A 22,216-nucleotide genomic window follows, 5' to 3' on the forward strand; every position below is an offset into this window, starting at 1 on the left:
ATATAATTGAGACTTGGGCAGGGCCAGCATTTGAGTGAGGAATACCCCCTCAGTAACAGCAGAAGTGTAATGAGATACATGTTTTGCTTACTATTATGCTGATTAGCACTGCTACTTAATGCTCGTATTGCTTCTCTTTCACCTTTGCCCTGCTGTCTGAACATGTAACAATCAATTAAAGCAACACTCTGAGTCTGACCTAAAGCTGAACCTGTGAAGAATTACTTGAAGGCAGTAATGATCAACTGTCTGTAACCAAGTGATTATTCACAGATGCCATTGGTAGAACAGGAGGAAAATCCCATGACGCAGAAGAAATCAAACCAATTCTCCCATATTTACAAAATAAAACCACACGAGGTTGAACAGTTTTGGAGAAAATTTATTTATTTTTTGCTTTGCTCTTTTTCTCCTCTTTGAGTTTCCGTTTGGAGGTTTTTGGCACATTTGCTTTTAGGTAGAGGTAGTAGCCTATTAGACACAAAAGTCCAGGGACCAGCAGGAGGCAGGCGATTGGGATCACATTGTCCATCATTTTCTTCCAATATGTCGATTTCACTAAAGTCACCAACTCCGTCTCAAACAACAATACAGAGTCTCCTGAAATACAGAAAGCAAACTTTGAAACTCAATATCCAGTCACACTTAGAATATTGCAGCATTTAAACCACATGCAGTCATATAAAATACCAGTGGAATATGGAAGAGAAATCCAAAGTGCTTCCACCATCATAAACCCAGAGTAAAGCTTGTGTAATTTGTTCATTATTGTGACAATGGGTTGTTGTACTTATCTGGCCCTCCTTTGACCTCCAGTGAAATTCCAACGTCTCCAAGAAGCTTAGCTCTCTTTTTTGAGCTAAACACTTTCCCTGTCAACAATGTTTAACTGTGTAAAGCAAAACCCAGAGCCCTAGGAGGCTCTTATTGCACCTGTCCCACATTCTTCGGCAGGACACCCAAAATCGCTTGCAGTTTTATAGGTGATCTCAGTCTGACCTCCAGCTTCCAAGCTCTGTCTCAATTGCTTCTGTCCAACACCACTGATTGCTCCTTGGAATACTCCTGCCTGGTTCCAAGATATGACATCCTACACCATTGTCCCTTCTCCCCATGTCCTCACTGTGTTGAAAGCAAAACTCTTCTGATAGCCTCCCAGCCTTTTCAGGAACACTTTACCTCCCTCGGCCTACAGGTTTTTAAACCCAATCTCGCTGTCACTTAATCACTTCTTCTTCCTTTACCCTTATCCAATATTGAACTGTTTTCAACTTGTTAAACTCTCATCTAACCTTTTACTCTTTTCAACTGTCAGCATGGTTTCAAAAAACCCTAGTTTTCTTGAGTTAAAGATTTAACTATAGACACAATTATGAAGGACCTGAAATAGCAGTAGCTATTCCAAGGACAATTGTAATCATTTATATTAAAGGCACTATATTCTTCTTCAGTTCTCTGTTCAAAGTCAGGTCTGATCCACAGCACCATGATCTCCACCACAGGTAGGGCAAGGAGGCAGGTCCCAAACCCACCCAGCCAGAACAGGGATCAAACCCCGTGCTGCTGGCAGGAATCTCTCCTGCTCTTACCACATGCTATTAGTGTATGTTGGAAGGATTTACAAGTTGATGTTCAACCTGTTTAGCTGTGTAAATGAACACTTTTTCCTTGACCATCAAGTGCTGAGGTGGGTCTTGAACCCAGCGGTTCTAGCTCAGAGGCAGGGATGCTACCCACTGAGCCACAAAACCTCCACCAAAGCCATTGTATCAATACAGAATTGTTGATTGAGATTGCTGCAGAGTCCTGAAGCACCACTAACTTAAAAAAAATGCTACTTAGATCAAAGTTTAAAGTGTGCAGCTGAGATTGGAGCAGGAGATGGTGGGGAAAAGGACTATAAAAATTTGTGTGTTTGTCTGACTTGCTGCAAATCAGGACCGATGTCAGAGTTAAACTCAGTGCAATGAACAAATTTGATCAGTGATGCCTAAGATTGAGGAAAACGAGCAATTGAAAATTATATATGCAAATCCAGTTGGCAGAAGATTGACATTCTTGCCCTATTGGCTGAAGGAAACTGTAAGGAACAGGTTTAGAATCTACCTTTTCCCTTTCCCAAAAGGAAAATTTAAAAAATAAAAGAATACGTGCCTGGGATGGAGGGTGGAAACCCACGTTGCCCATATGCAAGGTTAGATGGAACCGTTAACTTCCTCTTCTCTCTGTAAATAAAAATACTTCTCATCACTCTCTGTAAAAATATAACGAGAGGGAAAAAAATTATCTACTAATCATTGAGTCAACCTCTGAAGCTTCAAAAAATCCTTCCAAAAACAGGGTTTGACTTCTACGTGGAGTATAAAATGTGAACCGCTGGTGTTGGTGTAGGTGGTCGCCATTTTGAAATGTGAAGAAATTTCTGTTTGTCAGTCACCATACACAGTCTGCTCTCTGTGGGCATGTCTTAAACTCCCACACATCATCTTAGCAACATGGCCTGTGTGTTCCGCTTGATCCCATGCACCAACTTATAAGGTGAGTATAACCCTAAACATTTTTCTGAGCTGAAAAATTGAGGCCAACTCCTAATGTCAGTATAGCCCTAAACATGCATTTATTGGCTGAAAAATGAAGGGGCGGGGGGGGGGGTTGACTTATATACCAAGTACAGGCCTAGACATGCATTTTGGTGTCCAAAAACAGGGGTCATCTTACACACCAGGTCGACTTATAAAGCCACGATCTATGGTATATTGATTACTAACGGGCACAAGATTCATAGGTTTTTTTATAACCAGTTAGAACACTGTGTTCCATTGGTGAAGTTGACTCATTATTAATCAACATGCCAAGGTCACTGGTTCAATCCCTGGTCTGTGCTGAACATGACTCAGCACGCTTAGGCTAAGAAGGGGAAAACCAGCCATGGCACCGTTCAGTTACTCATCCTGGAAAGTGCGTGGACCAGAAATGCTCAGTTAGAGTGCCTGTTGTTAATCACTGTCTAGGTTCACACACAAAGAGGAGGCACTTGACGGTGGCCAATGCCTATGGAACTGAACTCCACCAAGGAGTCAACAGCTTCAGGATAGGAAAGAAACTGCTTACAAATATAAATTAAATAAATTCATCACACAAAGATGTGATGGTTTGGGCCGTTACATACCAAGTATAGGATACATCCTTATGCCAGCTGTTGTTACCAACTGGCTGTCACTTCAGCTGTTTAGAGCCTTTCTATAATATATACTGTATGATAATTAAACTCATTGATGTGTAATCACTACAACATGCTACTATGTAGTGTTTTAATTAAATTAATTTTTTACATTTTTTGTAGTAGTGGGGGGGAGGGGGCAAAAGCCAATCAGCCAGGTTTCCTTCTCTTGCTCTTTATCCAGAAACCTCTGCTTAGTGAGTGAGCATGTAGGGAGGTTGGGAAAAGACAGAATCAAGCTTGACTGCAATATCACCCACAGTAAAAGTGAAGGTAAACCTATTTCCAGAAACTAACTGTCCAGGATCACGTGAAGAATGGGCACTTCAGCGAACAACTGGAGGGTTGGTGGTGCCAATGGGACCACAGCCCAGCAAAAGGACTTGAGAGGACAACAGAGGGGAACAAAATCTTAACCAGACACAGAATATTAGTAATTTCGGAACTTAAAGCCAATTAACATTACTGCATTTTACTTCAAATAGTACTAATTACAGTCACATTGACTTACCCAACACACATATTGAGGAGGCCCTGTTCCAAACCTATCAATAGAAACAAAGTCAGATTCAAATTCTTTTTAAACACATTTGCACTAATGGTTTCAGAATTGGAACTGTATGAAAATACCTGAATCAAAATGTGGCTCTGGATCTCAATAAAGATTTTTGTATATGGATTGAAGTCAACATTATTACTTTAGCGAGAGTCAAAAATTTATAGTACCAAACTAGGGCAAGTAATTGACTCATTCTTGGATCAATCTTTGTAACTGTATGGAGGATGCATTTCTTCAGCAGTTTCATTCCGGAGATTATGTAAAATACCTGGAATAACCTGTTTTTTGCCCAGTTCTACCACCAGAGGATCTCGGATTAAGGAATTATCAAACAAGGTCCCATCTTCCAGTTTACCCTGAGAAACACAGTAAGGGAAGAAAGCACATCAACTCTCTAGTGTTGACATCCATAGCAACTTGTTAGATCTATCATTCAGCCTTACTTCAATTTGTAACCTCTAATATTCAACAGTATCCCACATTCAGTTATCACTCTGCCACACTGGGTAACCTCCCAACATTTGAAATAGCCCAACATACCATGATCTCCAACATAGTCCCAATCTAATCTAGTCAGTACTCCAAAATAAATCAATTGTAAGTATTCCCAATAACTCATACTCACCTTTTTTAGAATATTGCCAGTAGTTACCACTGATTTTATACTAGAGTTGATAATAATGGAATTGACAGATGACATTTAAAGTGATATTAAATGTCCAACAAAAGATAAACAGATAAGAAATGACTGACATCCATAAATATCATGCCCTTTTCAAGACCCACATACTTAATGCGGCCAGCAATTCTCGACACCATTGCACAGGGATGTGATCTACATCTACAGTCTGGTGTGGCACAGCTGAGGATAATTGTGTGCATGAATTTCAGGCTCAAGTGAATATTTAAGATTAGTTTCTGCCTATTAACAGCCTCAGGACATCCCAAAGCACTTTACAGCCAATTAAGTTATTATTTGAAGTGCAGTCACTGTTGTAATGTAGTTCAACATCCTATTGGCTTTCGTGCTAACCACCCTTAAACATTCGCCCCCTCCACCACCGACGCACAGTAGCAGCAGTGTGTACCGTCTAAAAGATGCACTGCAGGAATTCACCAAGGCTCCTTGCCAGCACCTTCCAAACCCGCAATCTCTACCATCCAGAATGACAAGGGCAGCAGATGCATGGGAACACCACCACCTGCAAGTTCCCCTACAATTCACACACCATCCTGACTTGGAAATATATCGCTGTTCCTTCACTGTCGCTGGGTCAAAATCCTTGAACTCCTTTCCTAACAGCACTGTGGGTGCTGATTCACCACCACCTTCTCATGGGAAATTGGGGATAGGCAACAAATGGTGGCCTTGCCAGTGACACCCACATCCCAAGAATAAAAAAAAACTGCACTGGTTGAATATTTTGAACATGGAGTCTAAGTTTCTTAGGTCTCAAACTTCAAGCTTTGCTATTTCTACATCATTTGCTGAGTACACACCTCACTTATTTTTCCATCCTATATCCAATGCTTTGCACTCGTCTATAATTGAATCAAGTTGCCAGCATACTTTTTTTTTTACCCAACTCACTGTAATTTCTGAGCTGCCTCCTCAGTTTGGTAGCGGTAAATTTGGCCACTTTACATTGAATTTCTGAACCCAGGCCACTTATATAATCCCAGATAGGGACAATTTGAGTGCTGCAAAAGCAGCGATTTAGCTACAGAGCTTCCGAATTCAAAGGCAAAAATACAAAAAAAAAACAAATTAAAGTGCGAATTTCCTAAACGTAAATGTTAATTTGCTTCCACAAAATATGGATGGAATATTGCATTAGGTGCCGGATTGACACGAGGGCTTGCATGTGTGAGTTTCACATACTGACGTGTCCGTTTGTCACTTCCTCTAGTTATCTGGCCACTAGGTGACAAGCTTTTCCTGCTCCGACATCCCCTCAATGTGGCTAAGTGACCATTAGTTTCCAAGTGGAAATGCACCTTCTCCTTATACTTTCCCTGCAAATTGACGAGGGGGAATATCTAGTGGGTTAAGGAACTTCATTGCTGACGTGTTAATGCGACCACAGCCTCCAGACATGCAACAATTCCCATGTTTCTTATTTCAAATACTGTACAAATCTCACAACACTTCGAATTTACTGTTTACACGAACATTTGTTTAAAAGAAAAGGAAACTTTGCGGCATTTCTTACAGTGTAGTGGATGTGAAGAGTGTCTCCAACTGTCGACAGCTCGGGACAACTTTCTGGTTTCAGCTGTTTTTTTTTAAAGAAAAGGAAAAAAACACTTGGAAATCAGAATAAATACAAGCAGGCGCTGTGCTTCTTTATAGTTGTCAAATTTTAATGTGAAAGTGAAAGTCTTCCAGGAAAGATGGTTTTAAAATAAATCTTCTCACCAAGACTTCCACTTTAAGTTCTTGTCCTTTTTCATCCTGGCTGGAGATTCCGTTCAATGAGACAAGAATCAGATAAAGGAGCACAGCTCTACTCATGCTGACCAGCAGACCGATTGAGTGAGTGAACAGTCAACACACACCTGGATCACAACCTAATCCTTCCACGGCGTTGGAGACAAATTTTAGTCCTCCACTATCCCGGCAGTCTTTATCCTTCTCTCACCCCCACCCCCCCTCTTTTGAACAGTAAGCACCGCCCAGCTCCACTGGTAAATATTAATTTTCCTACTCTTCAGGTACTACAAACAGCTGTAATTTCTAACGAAGAAACTTACTATTCGTTCTCCAATGGTCCAACGTATTTCTACACCCGTAGTGCCAGCCATGACTCAGCTGGTCAGAAAGTTGTGGGTTCAAATGCTGCTTCTGAGCACAACGCTGAGACTCAGGTGCTTAAGGAGTGCTACACTATCGCAGGTGCCGTCTCAAGGACGTACGATAACCTTTAGCACTATTTGAAGAACAGGGGGATTATCCCCAATGTCCTAATCAATATTTACCCCTCAACCAACATCACTAAAAACAAACGATCTAGTCATTATCACATTACTGTTTGTGGGAACTTGCTGTGCACAAATTGGCTACCCTATTTCCCACATTATAACACTTCAAGACTTCTTTGCCTGAAATCAGTGTCCTCTGGTTACTGATCCTTTTGCCAGTGGAAACATTTTCTCCTTACTTATTCTTATAAAAATCCATTACTCTCTGAACCCCTTTGGTCCTCAAAACAGCACATGATATTGTTAAGATCCCCCATAAAGATAGATAACTTTTAGAGAGTTTTGAATTCCCAGTGACCGACTCAAAGAATCACACAAGATTTCACATTTAAGCCTTTTACTGCACAAACTAAACATTAGTGGACAACTAATAAACTAAACCGCAGAACATATGCCCCCCACTTTACTTTCTAACACAACCGAAATCCCCATGCCATGTTTATACATTACAATGCACTCTCTGCAGATTTTTAGAGTTACTCCCATCTTCTAAAAGACTCGCTTCTCCCTGTTTCGCTGAGTCATAACATCCAGTGTCCATCAAAAGTCGTTTTCCTCAGTCTTCTGAGAATCCCCAAGCCAACTTCCAGCAGCATGACCCACTCCAGTGACTACTTCTCTTGGCCATGCCAGGACGAATCTTCCAGGGTCCTTAAATCTCCATAGATTCCGTCTTCTTGACCAGAGAATGAGCTCCCACCAGTATCCTGCCTGGTGGCTAACAAAACAAGTATTTTCCTCTGCTGTTCACCACAGCTGCTGTTTTCCCATCACTCTGTCCAGAGTCTCTGAGTCAGCAAGTCTGGCAGCAGTAAGGTCTGCTGCTTTTTCTGTTGTCTCCAGGTGTTTAAAAAAATTGGCACCTTGCTTTCAATAGGGCTTGACCCTAGTCCCCATGGCAATCAGGTTCACATGCTCCTCGCCACTATTACATTTTACCTTGAATTAAAGGAGAGTTTAAAACATAGCCATTTTATAAAACCTCACATTTGTAACAATATTCTCAATGTGGCCTCACCATAAAGTGTTAAAGTGAGGTGCTTTAGAATTTAATCAAATGTCCTTGAAATGAATTCTCGTGTTTGAGTAGCGTTGTTAACAGTAGCTTTGTGCTGTTACCACTTAATGCAAGTTGTTATTGTTGCTAAGTTGCTATGAGTCAGGGACTACAGCGATCTATGGGATAAAAACAAGAAGTGCTGGAAAAACAGCAGGTCTGGCAGCATCTGTGGACAGAGAAACAGAGTTACTGTTTTGAGTCTAATATGACTTTTCTTTGGAACTGTGATCTCTGGGACCTTGTTCACTTGCCTTCAGGTCCCACAGCTTTTAAGACCATAAGATGTAGGAGCAGAAGTAGGCCATTCAGCTCATCGAGTCTGCTCCACCATTCAATGAGATCATGACTGATCTGATAATCCTCAACTCCACTTTCCTGCCTTTTCCTCATAACCCTTGATTCCCTTACTGATTAAAAATCTGTCTATCTCAGCCTTGAATATACTTAATGACCCAGCCTCTACAGCCCTCTGTGGTAAAGAATTCCACAGATTAACTACCCTCTGAGAGAAGAAATTCCTCAGCTCTGTCTTCAATGGGCATAGCATAGCGCTTCCTGTTGGGCAGGTCGCTGGGTGGGTCTTAATTGGCCCACCCACTCAAAATGGCAGCGGGCCCCGTTTCGGCAGCGTTCAGCTGCCCGCCTGCCACCGAGCCGGTGAGGCCCGCCCATCAAGGTAAGAATTCTGGCCTATATTCCAAATGCCAAGTTTTTGCCCACTCACTTAACCTGTCTGTATCCCTCTGTAGACTCTGTCATCCTCATCACTTGCCTTCCCACCTATTTTTGTGTCATCCGCAAACTTGGCCATAGTACATTCATTTCCCTCATCCAAGTCACTAACATATATTGTAAATAACTGTGGCTCCAGCACTGATCCCTGTGGCACTCCACTAGTTACAGGTTGCCATCCTGAAAATGCCCCCCTTATCCCAACTTTATCTTCTATTAGTTAGCCAATCCTCTATCCATGCTAATACGCTAACCCCAACACCATGGACTCTTATCTTATTAAGTAGCCTTATGTGCAGTACCTTATCGAATGCCTTTTGGAAATCTAAATATATTAGATCTACTGGTTCCCCATTATCTATCCTGCCTGTTACCTCCTCAAAGAATTCTAATAAATTTGTCAGGCATGATTTCCCCTTCATGAAGACATGCTGACTCTGCTTGATTATATTTTGCATTTCTAAATGCTCTGCTACTACACCCTTTATAATAGACATTTTCCCAATGACAGATGTTAAAGCTAACTGGCTTATAGTTGCCTGTTTTTTTGTCTCCCTCCCTTTTTGGATAAGGGTGTTACATTGGCAGTTTTCCAATCCTCTGGGATTTTTCCAGAATTTAATGATTCTTGGAAAATTACTACCAGTGCATCCGCTATCTCTGCAGCTATTTCCTTCAATATTCTAGGATGCAACCCATCAGGTCCAGGGGACTTATCGGCCTTTATTCTCATTAGATTCTCTAGTACTTTTTCTCTAGTGATAGTTGTTGTATTTATTTCTTCCCACTCCCCCCAACATTTTGCCCCTTGATTATTTAGTATTTTTGGAATGCCATTAGTGTCTTCTACCTTGAAGACTGATGCAAAGTATTTATTCAACTCCTCTGCCATTTCCTGGTTCCCCATTATTATTTTCCCCAGCCTCATTCCCTAAGGGGCCTATGTTCACTTTGGCCTCTCTCTTCCTTTTTATATATTTAAAGAAGCTCTTACTATCCATTTTTATATTACTTGCAAATTTACCCTCAAAGTTTATTTTCTCCCTCTTTATTATTTTTTTGGTCATCTTCTGTTGGTTTTTAAAACTTTCCCAATCCTCTGGCTTACCACTAATTTTTGCCACATGGTATGTTTTTCTTTCAATTTGATACACTCCTTAACTTTCTTGCTTAATCATGGTTGGTTTATCCCCTTACTAGAATCCTTCTTCCGCACCAGGATATATCTTTGTTTGGAGTCATGAACTATTTTCTTAAACATCCACCATTGTTCATCAACTGTCTTTTCTGCTAAACTCCTTTCCCAGTCCACTCCAGCCAACTCTGCCCTCATTCCTTTATAATTACCCTTATTTAAGTTTAACACAGTTGTTTCTGACCCAAGTTTCTCACTCTCAAACTGAATGCTAAATTCTACCATGTTATGGTCACTGTTGCCTAGAGGCTCTTTTACTCTGAGATCATTTATTAAAGCTGCCTCATTACACATTCCCAGGTCTAAAATAGCCTGATCCCTAGTTGGATCCACAACATGTTGGTCTAGGAAACTGTCCTGAATACACTATGAATTCTTGCTCGTGGCTACCTCTGCCAATTTGATTTTCTCAATCTACAAGAAGATTAAAGTCACCCATGGTTAATATACTGCCTTTTTACATACCCTCATTGTGTCCTGATTTATAGCTACTGTTATAGCTTATAGACCACTCCCACTAGTGTCTTCTTTCCCTTGTTATTTCCTACCTCCACCCATATGAATTCTACATCTTCCAATCCAAGATAATTTCTCGCTATTTTACTTATTCCATCTCGTACTAACAAGACTACCCCGCCGCCCTTTCCTTCCTGCCTATCCTTTCAAAAAGTCACATACCCGTGAATATTTAGTTCCCAGCTTTGATCTCCTTGTAAATATGTCTCTGTAATTGCTATAAGATCATATCCATTAACCTTTATTTGAGCGGTTAATTCATTTATTTTGTTCCGAATACTACATGCATTTAAGTAAAGGGCCATTAATTTTGCCTTTTTACTATTTCCCCCCCCACTTTGGCTCTATTTGCTGCTGTTTTTTTCTTGATTTGGCCCCAGTTTTCTTTGCTTCTCTCAGGAGTTAAGTGTGATAGCGTGGACAGGAAGTGGGTGAGTAGTGTGCAGGGTTGCACTGACAACTGGATTAAGCAAGCTTGATGGCCATCACTTATAGACTCTGCCAGTCTGTGGGGAGAGAAGAGATTTTCACCTCAATCAGTCTAGAGTGAATCAGAGTTAGGTGCCCAGGTTAAAAGAACAGTATTGTAAGCCATTGCGGCAGTCAGGCCCTGATCTAACTTTGTAATCTAATCTGATGTAGCTGTTTGATTTGTATTCCAGAATTAGTTCAAAACAATGTAGCACTGACCAACACAATACATAGAAGGGTCATATAGACTCAAAACTCTGTTTCCCTCTCCACAGACACTGTCAGACCTTCTGAGTTTTTCCAGCATTTTCTGTTTTTATTTCAGATTTCCAGCATTCGCAGTATTCTGAGAGTGCACACACAGTACTGGAATTTTTTTTAAAAAAAGATATTCGTAAGTTATAAACTCAACTTTTACTCAACAAAAACTTGCTGCTTCAAGCTGTAAGAGACCAGAAGCTACTGAATAGCAGAGACCTAAGCATAGGAGAGAGCACAGAAATGCACCATTGTAACCCTCAAATGGACAGGTTGCTTTCGCAGTCACCAATGCTGCAAAGTTACTGAGTAGAATTTTCCAAATTGATCCTGATGGCGTTACACCCAAAATTTCAAAGAGTAATTTCTTAAATGCACTCCATATGATGTGATATAGTCATGGCTCATTGTAGCCTCAAAATTACTCTGTAGGTCATACAAGCAGGCAAATGCTTTAGATGGTCAGCTGACATTCATTAGCTATTTTAACTGAAGTCTTAGCACATTTAAAACAAATGGGTTAATACCTCCATTAAAATAAGAGATTGAAGAACATTATAAAAATCTGGTACGCCATTCATCCATTTATATCATCAGATTTGAAATCTGTTTACATTTCCAATTGTCTCAAGCGCACATTCTACTGCATGGAGTCACAGCTAGTGCATGTACATTTTTTTGCCACATTTATTTTTTGGCCCTCTATAAAGATTTTAGGTCTCTCCTTTCTGAGGCTCCTTCCAGTCATGCTATAAACTAATCTTCTAGATAGGGGCGTGCAGGCCTGGACTGGTGATATTCTAGAGCTGGCCATTAAAAAACTGTGCACAAAAAATGCTTTAGACCCCTCTGCACAACCGGCCCCAGGGTGCTTCTTCTTAATGCTGTGGTCAAGGCCTATGCTCCCTGGGGAACTCCTTGTGAAGCCAGATGCAGTAAACTAAAGTTTTAGTAAGTAATAAATGGAAAGATACTTCCACAAAGCTGATGTGAAAGGGCTGACCTCATTTTCTTTTCATGAAATTTAAATTTGATTTAAAAGAAAAAGAATCATTGATTTTCTTCCCACTCAGCTTTAACCTCATGTTGAAATCAGCCTTGTTAAGTATCCCAAACTAGAATTCTACCTCCAGTTTAATCATTTTTTAAAAAGCACATAAAGGAAAATGTGCTGATACTGGAGGCACTTTCTTTCCCACTCAGTGTGAGGGCAGCAATGCAAGACAGAGCAGGAGGTTTTATCATTCACAGAGTGAAAAGCAGAAACTAATCCAGGATTAATGTCAGAGGTACAGAGAGAGGAAATGTCCCAGGAGGATTTAGGATGTTCAAAACTAATTTAAGATGGTCAAAAGAACTGTTTAAAAATTCAATTAAAATTGTACATTCTTGAACAGGACATACAAAAGGGAAAAAGCATTCTCCTGTCCAGATACCTTGATGGGAGAGTTAACGTACCAGAAAGATGGGCTTCAATGGGCACTCCTCATCCTTGACTTTTCTAATGTTCTCAACTGGACTGTTCATTTTAATTGGAAAGAAAAAAAAGTCATATGTACAATTTATTGTTTTTCACCTGTTTTCCCCAGGTAAAATACTTTAGTAGCTTCTCTGCACTGCAATCTGATCAATATTAGAGCCCTTTGTGTATATTTCTTGGCCTTTTGCCAAACCTTTGTAATGATTGGGAGGTTCTTGTGAAGTACAGATCAGGCAAACAACTCTTGCAATTTTTGAGGAAAAATAAGTGTAATTCTGAATGGGTGTAATATTAATGAGAGATCAGATGATGAGTGTGATTTATTGATTTGCTTTCTCAGACAGTCTGCTCTTGCTGGAATTTCAAGCATCTCAGTGACATAATTTCACAAAGTGTAAACTTGTTGAAGCATTAGCAATGCACAATAGCAGAAGATGATCACGCAGCCAGGAAAAGGAGTTTAGTAGGGGCTTTGTTACTGGCATCAGGTTAAAACAATTTTGAATGACTAAAATGTTCTGATCTCCATCTGGAATCATATCAAACCTCATGCTGGAATTTCTCAGAATTGAATCGGAGGGTGCTGTCTTTCGAGATCACTAATGATTGGCCATGTTTAATTCATCCTTCAAGCTGACCCCTTTTTTAGGCAGAGTGATACAGCAAATCCCCCTCAAGTATGACATGCCAGTAAATGTAACTGACTGAGATCGACCTGCACAATATTGTATTATTCAATCATTCATTGGAGAGATTCCACCTAGGGAGGTAAATAACATAGTATTTACAGCACAATCAGGCCATTCAGCCCAACTGGTCCACGCCAGTGTTTATGCTCCAAAACAGCATCCTCCCACCCCTCTTCAGCCCACCCTATAAACATATCCTTCTATTATTTTCTCCCTCATGTATGTATCTAGCTTCCCCCTTAAATAAAACTTCCTGTTAAGTTATCAAACGAAAGATGTTGACTGAATATACAAGGACACTTGTCAGTTTACAGCACCATTCGTGTTTCAATAGGCTGCCAGTTAAGTGAGAGACAGTGTTATCCATCTCAACCATTTCTGAGTTAGCAAATAAAATCCTGCCAGGCAGTAACATGCCAAGAGGTGGCGACATTCCACCACAAGGATAGCAACAGTTCTTAATCTGCCACCCTCAGTGCCTGGTGATACTCTCTCTGTAAAATAAACTTGGATCATTTACAACAAAAACAATACCAGAAAATGAATGTACCCAGTATTCTACTCTAACATTACTGTCACTACTGTACCCCATTTTGACAAATTCATTTAAAGTTGAAGTTTAAATGTTAGAATTGTGAACTTTCATTCTAGAAATGAATCTCCCATTCTATTATTACTATTTGAAAGCCTTGAATCTGATTAAGAAGTGATTTATTTTTTATGCTTCCACTTTTCCAGAAGTAATAATCAATTTTTGGAAACTTGTATATTTCCTTGTTCTTTGGAGGATCAGGACCAGTGTTTCCTCTAAGCTGTGTTGTCGCACAGTAACCCTGAAGCTCCCATGCACTTAAATGAATAGTCTGTGCACAACAAAAGGAAAGGAGGAATGTTGTTCAGGACCAAGGTAATTTGGGGTCATAATGCTTTCCATAGTGAATGCAGGTGGATAAATAAATTTGTCTCCATCGCTTAAGTTAAGTCTCCATTAAGTCTCTTATGGGTGGGGGCAGAGGGAGCAATGTTTTAGCCAGTCTATCTGATGGGCACTCTGTCCCATCTAGTGACAAATCACCCAGCCCAGCCTCCTGGACAGACACAGTCTCCTGGCATCACCTGAGCCTGAAGGAAGCCGCATGTGATTTTAAAGTTTCCATTTTTATTTCGAGTACTATTAATGAGAGTTGTAGAATGATGATCACTAAATACAAGAATAAACCTCAAGTTTATTTCAGTCTTTTCTTTTGACCATGACTTTGTGTTAAAAGGATTTTGCTTAAATAATTATGCCTAAATATAGGACTTTTATGAAAAGAGGTTTACAAGAATGGTTCCAGGGATGAGAACTTTCAGTTATGGAGAATAAATTGGAGAGGTTGGGAGTGTTCTCCTTGGAGAGGAGAAGGTTGAGAGGAGAGATTTGATAGAGGTGTTCAAAATCATGAGGGGGCTGGACAGAGTAGGTAGGGAGAAACTGTTCCCGCTCATAGAAGGATCGAGAACGAAAGGGCACAGACTTAGTGATTTGCAAAAGAAGCAAATGTGATGTGAGAAAAAAAACTTTTACACACAGTGAGTGGTTTGAATCTGGACTGTACTAGCTGGAAGTGTGGTGGAGGCAGGTTCAACTGAGGTATTCAAGAGGGCATTGGATGATTATTTGAATAGAAACAAAGTGCAAGGATACGGGGAAAAGGCAGGAGAATGGCACTAAGTCATGGTGCTCATTTAGACAGCCGGTACAGGCACGATGGGCCGAATGGCCTCCTTCTGTGCTGTAACAATTCCGTGATTATTCAGAAACTTTCTCCAAACTTGAATAATGGTAACAGTACTCCCAGAACTTACCTGGGACCTAGGAATTTCTTGATGAAAAAAGACCAAGATCCACCTAGGTCACCTTCTGTTATCCTGGTGGTTGTATAATGCAACTTTTTTTCCCTGATTGCTTTGAGTTCTCTCTCAAACTCCGGTAGATAAAAGAAGTGCAGCTGCCATAATCATTTAGAAAAATTACAAAACATAATCACCATGACACACACACATACAATGAGTATAGTGAAATTGGATCAAAATGATTGAAATGAGCAGCAACCAAGGAAGAACCAAATCACTAACAGAAAAATGGTCAGCAAAACCCAACCCAATAATTCAAACTCCCACAAGACACAGGAGTCAGCAGCAGCAGCTGTCCCTGGATTCGCAGATGATGTCTACTCAGGGTCATGAGTTTCTGCCATGGATCTTCATGTGACTAAAGAGGCTGATTTTCAACCCACAGCTCTTTGGGCACATGGGGCAGGATGTCCCACGAGGTAGTGGGATGCGGAGTGCAGGATTTTCTTCCTTTCCTTTCCTTCTCTGCTGCTGCTGTGCCTCATCGTTAAGACGCTGGGACAAAGCGCGATGCAGCTTGATGGACAAGTCATCTCCATTTTGAATGAGTGGTAGAAAGCTCCTCCCAGTCATTAATATCAATGCTACTGTGCTTCAAGGAGAGCTTCAGAGTGTCTTTGGAGCATTTTCTTTGTCCTTCCCTGGAACATTGGCCATCTGAGTGTTGAGAAAGCAGGACCTGGCAGGGGAGACACTTTTCAGGCATCTGGACATTGTGGCCAGTCCATTGAAGTTGATTTTCAGGAGTTTTGTCTGAATGATTGTGGAGCTGGCTTCAAGAAGGACACTAGCGTTTGTTCGATGATACTCCCATTGAATCCGGAGATGTGGTGGAGGCCTTGCTGGTGGAATTTCCCTGGTAGAAGCCTGCGAGGGAGTGGGTTTAAAGTGGGGACCTTGGGCTCTGCCATCATTGCCCATACGATCTTGACAGGATGGTGGCCAGATTTCGGTAGCGCGGCAAACCGCAATGACCGGGACGATCTTGCCGCTGCAGCCAGTGAGGCAGAGTCTTCCTTCGCCTGTTCTGCCATTGAGGGCTTTTTGGACCGCACTTTGTCTGGCATGTCCCCCTGACCTTGCTGCTATGGGTGGCCCTATCAGGAGCAAGGAACTCCTGACGGCATCGCTCAAAGGACCAGCAGAACACACAAGCCTCTCCACCATATCAGGGTGACAATCCATGTAGAAGGTCTCTGTGAGAAAACCTGCTTTTAATGATTTATGGGTCTGTACCTCTAGATCTCTTTGTTCCCACACTCCATTTAAACTTTCATTTTCCAAGAAGTATGTGGCCTCCTTTCTACCAGATGCCTCGCACTTATCTATACTGAAATCTATTTGCACACCCATTCTGCAAGTTTATTAATGTCTTACTTTGTTGCAATCTTTTTCAATAATAACTATTCCAACAATTACAATAACTTGCATTTATATAGTGCCTCCAACATTGTAATACAACCCAATAACCCCCATTTGGTGTCATCTGCAAAGTTTGAAATTGTACTTCTGATTCCGGAATCCAAATTATTTAAGTAAATCCTGAACAACAATGGTCCCAGTGCTCATCCTTGTGCTATATTAAAATCTGATGGCATATTTCAAACAGCAGTCAGGAAGTGGTCTCTTGACTGACATTCCTTTCTCAGCCACAAGTGATTCATCTCCCTGGTGTCTGAGAGCTCTTGCTGTTGGCAAAATGGCTGCTGTGCTTGCTTCACAATAGTAACTGCACTCCAAATTACCTCACTATGTATGAAGGGCTTAGAGACACTGGGGGAAGTGATAAGATCTTATATAAATACTTCCCTTTTCTTCCTCTATAAATAATGCCATGGTAGCTAGTTTACAAAATAAATACGAAGCACCCTTCCCCACCCGGCCCGATAAACCTTTTGTCAGAGATGTCTCTAAATAAACATTTAGGAATGTGAATCTCCACTTTTGGAATGACAAAACAAAATAAGTTGAAGATTGAACAAACTTTCAGGGCTCACTGCGTCATTAGTGGTAAACCCAAATCATTTCTGCTGAATGAGATGCAAGCTCCATTTTAATCAATAAAGATATTTTAACAACATCTGAATACACGAGATCTTCATTTTACTGGAAATGTCTCGGGAAAGTCAGAGAGGTGTTGGCGAGCTCTGCATCTATGGCAACAAGAGGAATCTGGACAATTCTTCACAGGGACTGCTGCTGTCTATTATGCCAGCCTTCAGTCTTTTGTGCACTTCTTCCTCGATTAAAAAAAATGCAGTGTTTCCCCACTCTCCCCGCTTACATACCGCTGTCAGTTGCTGTGCATTTGAAAAGACAGAATGGCTGAATCCTCTTGTGATTTAATGTGATTACTGCCTGGGTCAACACTGTTGTGACATGTGATGTGGAGAGGTTGTACAGGGAACAATGTGAACAGGCTGAAAGTGAGAGAGACAGACAGATGAGTGATGACTCCCCTGAATAGGCCAGAGATGGGAATGGCTCCCAAAGCCCCTGCTCACTCTCTCTCTGCTTGTACCAGGGAGGGATGGACATGAACACCATTGGGACCCAACAGCTGATCAAGGAGACTCTCGGTGTGGCAGAGAGCTTTTCTAACACTCTTGTCACTCATCTGCAAAATGAGCCGGATTAGCAGAGAATGGGATTACTGGTGACGAGAGCCCAAAAAGAGGTTTCCGGTTTACTCAGCCCTGCTCCTCAAGGCTAGCTTTATCTAAGCCCCCCAAGTCATGCTGTGCTAAAGTGCATACAGCACAGCGAGAACCAGCCGTGCAAACTAAAGCAGTAATCCCCACTCCTTGGAATTAAACAGTTAGATAAATGACTCAGCCCCAGTAAAGTCCAGACAGTTCCATCACTTCCCACTGTTGGGTGCTGATGAGCTATTCAGGGAAACCCGGTGGCAGAATCAGCTCAAGAAACATGAGTAATGTAGAGAGAGAAAAGTGGGTGACCACCTGCATGGGCAGCAGTGAGAGGCAGGAATTGGTGGAATCACAAATGCAAAAAATGCCCAATGGATACACAGTGCTGGACAACTGTGAAGTGGGGAGTGACCGTTAACTGAAAGGAGGGTAGTTATGAACACCCAAGGGTGGAGGGCACATGGGCCACAGGACTAGGAGAATGGTAGTAGTGAGAAACTATAAGCAGAGCACTAAACAAACAAACAAAAAGTATTTTTTTTGGCAAAGATGACTGAGAGATCCAAAGGGTAGCTGTGTCCCTGATGCCAAAGTAAAGGGTGTCATGGGCAGAAATATTTCTGGGAAGCCAGGGAGAGTAGTAAGATAGCCCCAGTGAGAAAGCGGAACCACCTCTAACTCTGTGGCTATTTACCTGTTTGTTGGCAAAGACGAGTAGAACAGCATCTCGCAATTCATCCTCTGCAAGCATTCGCATCAGTTCCTCATGTGCTTCAGTCACACGCTCTCTATCATTACTGTCAACGACAAATATCAACCCTAAAGAAAAAAAAGTAAGTGAACTACAGACAGTTAATATTTCTCCCACTCCCATCCTCTTCTTCACACCAATTTCCTTGCCAAGGGCAGGAATTAAATTTCTTTCAAGCCTCTCTCCATTGTACATAATAAATTAGCCACCAGGAGGCCATTAGTTAAGACACACAGCTCTTTCTATTCAACCCAAAAATAAAAAGGGATGAGGAACTTACCATGTAGGGAACTGCCTTCCCAAGCCCATCAGTTACCATGCCAATGAGTGACATTAGTACCAATTCACTCTGCCACCAAACACTTCATTTGGTGCATGTGGAAGCATCAGTAAGCAGCTTTAGACACCCTTCTATTGACATGAAATCAATTCTACACTCACAGTTGAACATTCCACATCCAGTATCTTATGAAAGAAATGTGTGGGGCAGGGGGAGGGGTGGGGAATCAGAAAGAGAAAAGAGGAGGAGAGAATGTACAAAATACTCTTTGTTCCTATTTGGCTACAAGCCTCAATTGTCTGGTTGGAATTATTTTATTGCTGCAATTGGTTAGTTTAAAATAAATGGGTTAATGTTGGCATTGAATGAATGCTGATGGTAAAATCCAGGTTTCAGTGTCCAACTCACAATGCTTACTTTTACATTCATTATCCACCTCAAAAGGCATCAGGGGCCAGAAATCAATCCAACAGATGAGCGGTTTTATGGAGTCACTCATTGACAGACTCACTAAGCGTGTCCCTGCTGACAGCCCTTCCTTCTCTTCGCCCCTTCCAATAAAGAGGGAAGCCACTAAAACTATAAAGGGACTAGGATTTTCAGGACGGGAATGGTGTTAAGAGTTTTGTGAAATTTCTGCTCCTGAAAAGGTGGAGAATGTTAGTGCAGGAGAATTGAACACTTTCCATACCAGACATCCAAGGGGCTGTAATAAACCCATCTAATTTGCTCCAACAATTCCTACATTACAACACTCAAAAGGTACTTCACTGACTGTGAAGTGTTTTGGGACATCCTGAGGTCATGAAAGTCAAAGTCTTTTTTTCAAATTCTTTCCATGACGAAGACCATTTATTTCCACTGCTGCAACATTACTCACCTCTACCAATTCAGCCTAACTGCCTCCAAAACCCATTGAATCCATATTGAATTCAACAACTTTAGATCTTAAACTCCCCCTCCCCCACCGTTTCTTTTCCCCCCCCCCCACCCGCCTTTTTTTCAATAATTTATATAGATTCTTCTTTCCCCACCTATTTCCATTATTTTTAAATCTAAAACTAAAACCTTTAGTCTTTCCACCCCACCCCCACTAGAGCTGTACTTTGAATATCCTGTCTTGCATTCTTAATTAGCACTTTTCTCAGACAAAGACCACCACCTTCAACACCTCTTTGACCCTTTTGTCTCTGACATCTTTTGATTATCTGCTCACACCACACCCTCAATGTGTCTCTTCCCCCCCACCCACCTTAAACCAATTTATATTTCTCCCTTGTTGAAACTATGCTTCAGTTCTGCTGAAGGGCCATGAGGGCTCGAAACATTGACTGATTTCTTCTCCGCCGATGCTGCCAGACTTGCTGAGTTTTTCCAGGTAATTCTGTTTTTATTTTGTCCAAAACCCACATTCCTGCTTTTGTCACCTCCTGACTCAATTACTCCAAACCTATTTGCTGAACTCTCACCCTCTACAAAGCTTAACTTGTTGAAAACGGTGCTGAACATATCCTGTCCCACTTGAACATATATTGGCTCTCTCTCTTCATTAAGTTTCTCCATGTACATGTCACACTACCAGCTCTATATCCCTTAGCCTACTGTGGCAGAACTTTCAGAACACTTAGTCCCTAATCTCTAAAATTCTCTCTAAATCACTTCACAACTCACTTTTGGCCTTCAAAGAGTATCAAAACCCATCTCCTCGACCAGACTTTTGGTTAGTTCTTCTAACCTCTCCTTTACTGGCTCACCACTTGTTTTACTGACGTATATCTTTGAAGTGCTGTGGAATTTTCTTAATGTCAAAGTTGCTGATCTTTTGTGCTCTCTTCAGCTGCAGCATATGAAGAGCTGCAGGACCTGATTGCCTTTCAAGTGACACTGACCCGCAGCACATCACAAACCACAAGCAACTCTCCCCACAGCAACAAGGAACACAAACAGGTCAACATTCTGAAAATGCAAGTTACAGAAAATAAATTATTTGTGACAGTTCAAGTAGCACAAATACACCTGAGATACACGAGCTATGGTATCTAGCGTGTGTTGATTAAAGCTTTTCCAAACATGCGTTCCTTACACGTCCATTAGGTGGGAAGAATTGACATCCGTTTATTTGAAGGGCAGCTCCGCTTAATCTGATCTAAATGTAATGTGCAGTGCTTTGGAAACAGGGCAGAAGAAAGGAGCAGGTAAAAAAATTCAGCTTTTTACAAATAAAAGCAATGTTACACTACTTAAATAGCTGGTGTCCTGTCTATTAGAATGATACAACTCAGAAGGCGACCATTTGGCCCATCGTGCCTGTGATAGCTCTTTGAAAGAGATTTCTAGTACAGTCCCTATTGCACACTGGCAAAAGCTTCCTTTACAGGAAGGCAACAAGTAAATGATAATAAACAGACATTTAAAAAAGAATGTCTCAGGGTCTATCTATTCAGTTCATTTTCTTAGATGCACACAAGAAGTGAATTTAACTACAGAATGAGTTCCCTTTCAGTTTCTTATTGCAGGTGTTTTCTCACTGAATGATCTTGCTCAAATATGCTGCAGTCAATTATGAATGAACTATTCAGAACTGCATTCTCTCCAAATAACAAACTGCTCTCAATTTAATAGTACATCACAGTCACTGTGCCTGGTGGTGACATTCAGTACGCACTCCACAAGAAAACAAACCTCAAGACATTGTAACACTTGTTCAGAAGAGACAACTAGCTCCAGTTTACACACTCAATCAAAATCACAATGTTTAAACTGAAGTGTAGTAAGTTACAGATAGTAAAAAGAACCTAATAGTCATGGTCAATGATCAGATAGCCTCAAACTCCTTTACACACGTAATGATGTGGTCTGCAAATAGTGCACTGATAGGCAGAGACCAATTAAAATAATACATTTAAAATAATAAAGTAGCAATTAGAATCAGCTTCAAAAATGTAACCTTGACAATCTATGACTTTTCAATGAAAGCACTTTAAAAAAATCAATTCCAACTTGAATGACTTTCAAATGTTAGTGACCTTCCAAGCAGCAAATTCTCCACCACGAAAACAACGAGGAGACAGATGACTGCTCCCTCCACATACAGACATGTTAATATTGGCTATTTGTTAGAGATGCAAATCTTTCTGGATTTTGGTTCGACTCTTACCAACTTAATCCACAGCAGGATAAGCCAGACAGCAGACATCAGTACAATAGTGGCTCCAGTCTGAAAATAGATTGATGAGTTTTTAGATCTCAGAAATCACAGGCTAGAATTCCCGCTTTGGGCTCAATTATTGATCTGGATGCAAAACGTGCCCATTTGGAGAAGTGTTTTCTCCCTTTGAGTTTGCACTCAAACTTATTTGCATATCGAATGTAAAGTCTGCCACGAATAGGCACAATTGGGGAGCGTTTTAAAACTTAACTCCAAAAATAAATTGCGTTTGAATTTTTAAAAAAAATATTTCAGAGTGTTCATTTGA

At 41.0% G+C, this 22,216-nt stretch overlaps 2 protein-coding genes across 9 annotated transcripts in view; both read right to left on the reverse strand.

Moving 5' to 3' along the window:
- Positions 1-363: 363 nt before the first annotated feature.
- fkbp11 (FKBP prolyl isomerase 11) lies at positions 364-22,128 on the reverse strand. 8 transcript variants are annotated; one of them, XM_078534453.1, is made up of 7 exons: positions 21,898-22,128; positions 18,404-18,528; positions 5,993-6,055; positions 4,048-4,135; positions 3,732-3,765; positions 2,155-2,225; positions 364-600 (listed from the first exon to the last, which is right to left on the reverse strand). In XM_078534453.1, exons 2-7 carry the CDS (start codon positions 18,464-18,466, stop codon positions 383-385), a joined length of 537 nt encoding a protein of 178 aa, XP_078390579.1. In that variant the 5' UTR covers positions 18,467-18,528; positions 21,898-22,128; the 3' UTR covers positions 364-382. The 8 variants fall into 8 exon arrangements, with proteins under 8 accessions (XP_078390579.1, XP_078390580.1, XP_078390581.1 ...); XM_078534454.1 differs by lacking the exon at positions 21,898-22,128 and adding an exon at positions 20,412-21,619; XM_078534455.1 differs by lacking the exon at positions 5,993-6,055.
- LOC144672626 (ADP-ribosylation factor 3-like) overlaps positions 18,297-22,216 on the reverse strand; it is a 28,766-nt gene continuing 24,846 nt past the window's right edge. The window contains exon 6 of the mRNA XM_078534467.1: positions 18,297-18,381. Coding sequence (XP_078390593.1) covers positions 18,312-18,381 — 70 coding nt within the window. The 3' untranslated portion in view covers positions 18,297-18,311. The remainder of the gene's footprint in view (positions 18,382-22,216) is intronic.

Source organism: Cetorhinus maximus, chromosome X (genome assembly GCF_964194155.1).
Source record: "Cetorhinus maximus chromosome X, sCetMax3.hap1.1, whole genome shotgun sequence".
NCBI classification, from domain to species: Eukaryota; Metazoa; Chordata; class Chondrichthyes; order Lamniformes; family Cetorhinidae; genus Cetorhinus; species Cetorhinus maximus.

What these genes read in the sequence shown, in the direction of transcription:
- fkbp11 (XM_078534452.1), bottom strand. Translation starts at nt 6,294, where the DNA reads ATGAGTAGAGCTGTGCTCCTTTATCTGATTCTTGTCTCATTGAACGGA. An exon ending in AACTTAAAGTGGAAGTCTTG is followed by an intron (nt 6,056 to 6,198) that starts GTGAGAAGATTT and finishes AAAAAAAAACAG; the next exon opens with CTGAAACCAGAAAGTTGTCC. An exon ending in CTCTTCACATCCACTACACT is followed by an intron (nt 4,136 to 5,992) that starts GTAAGAAATGCC and finishes TGTGTTTCTCAG; the next exon opens with GGTAAACTGGAAGATGGGAC.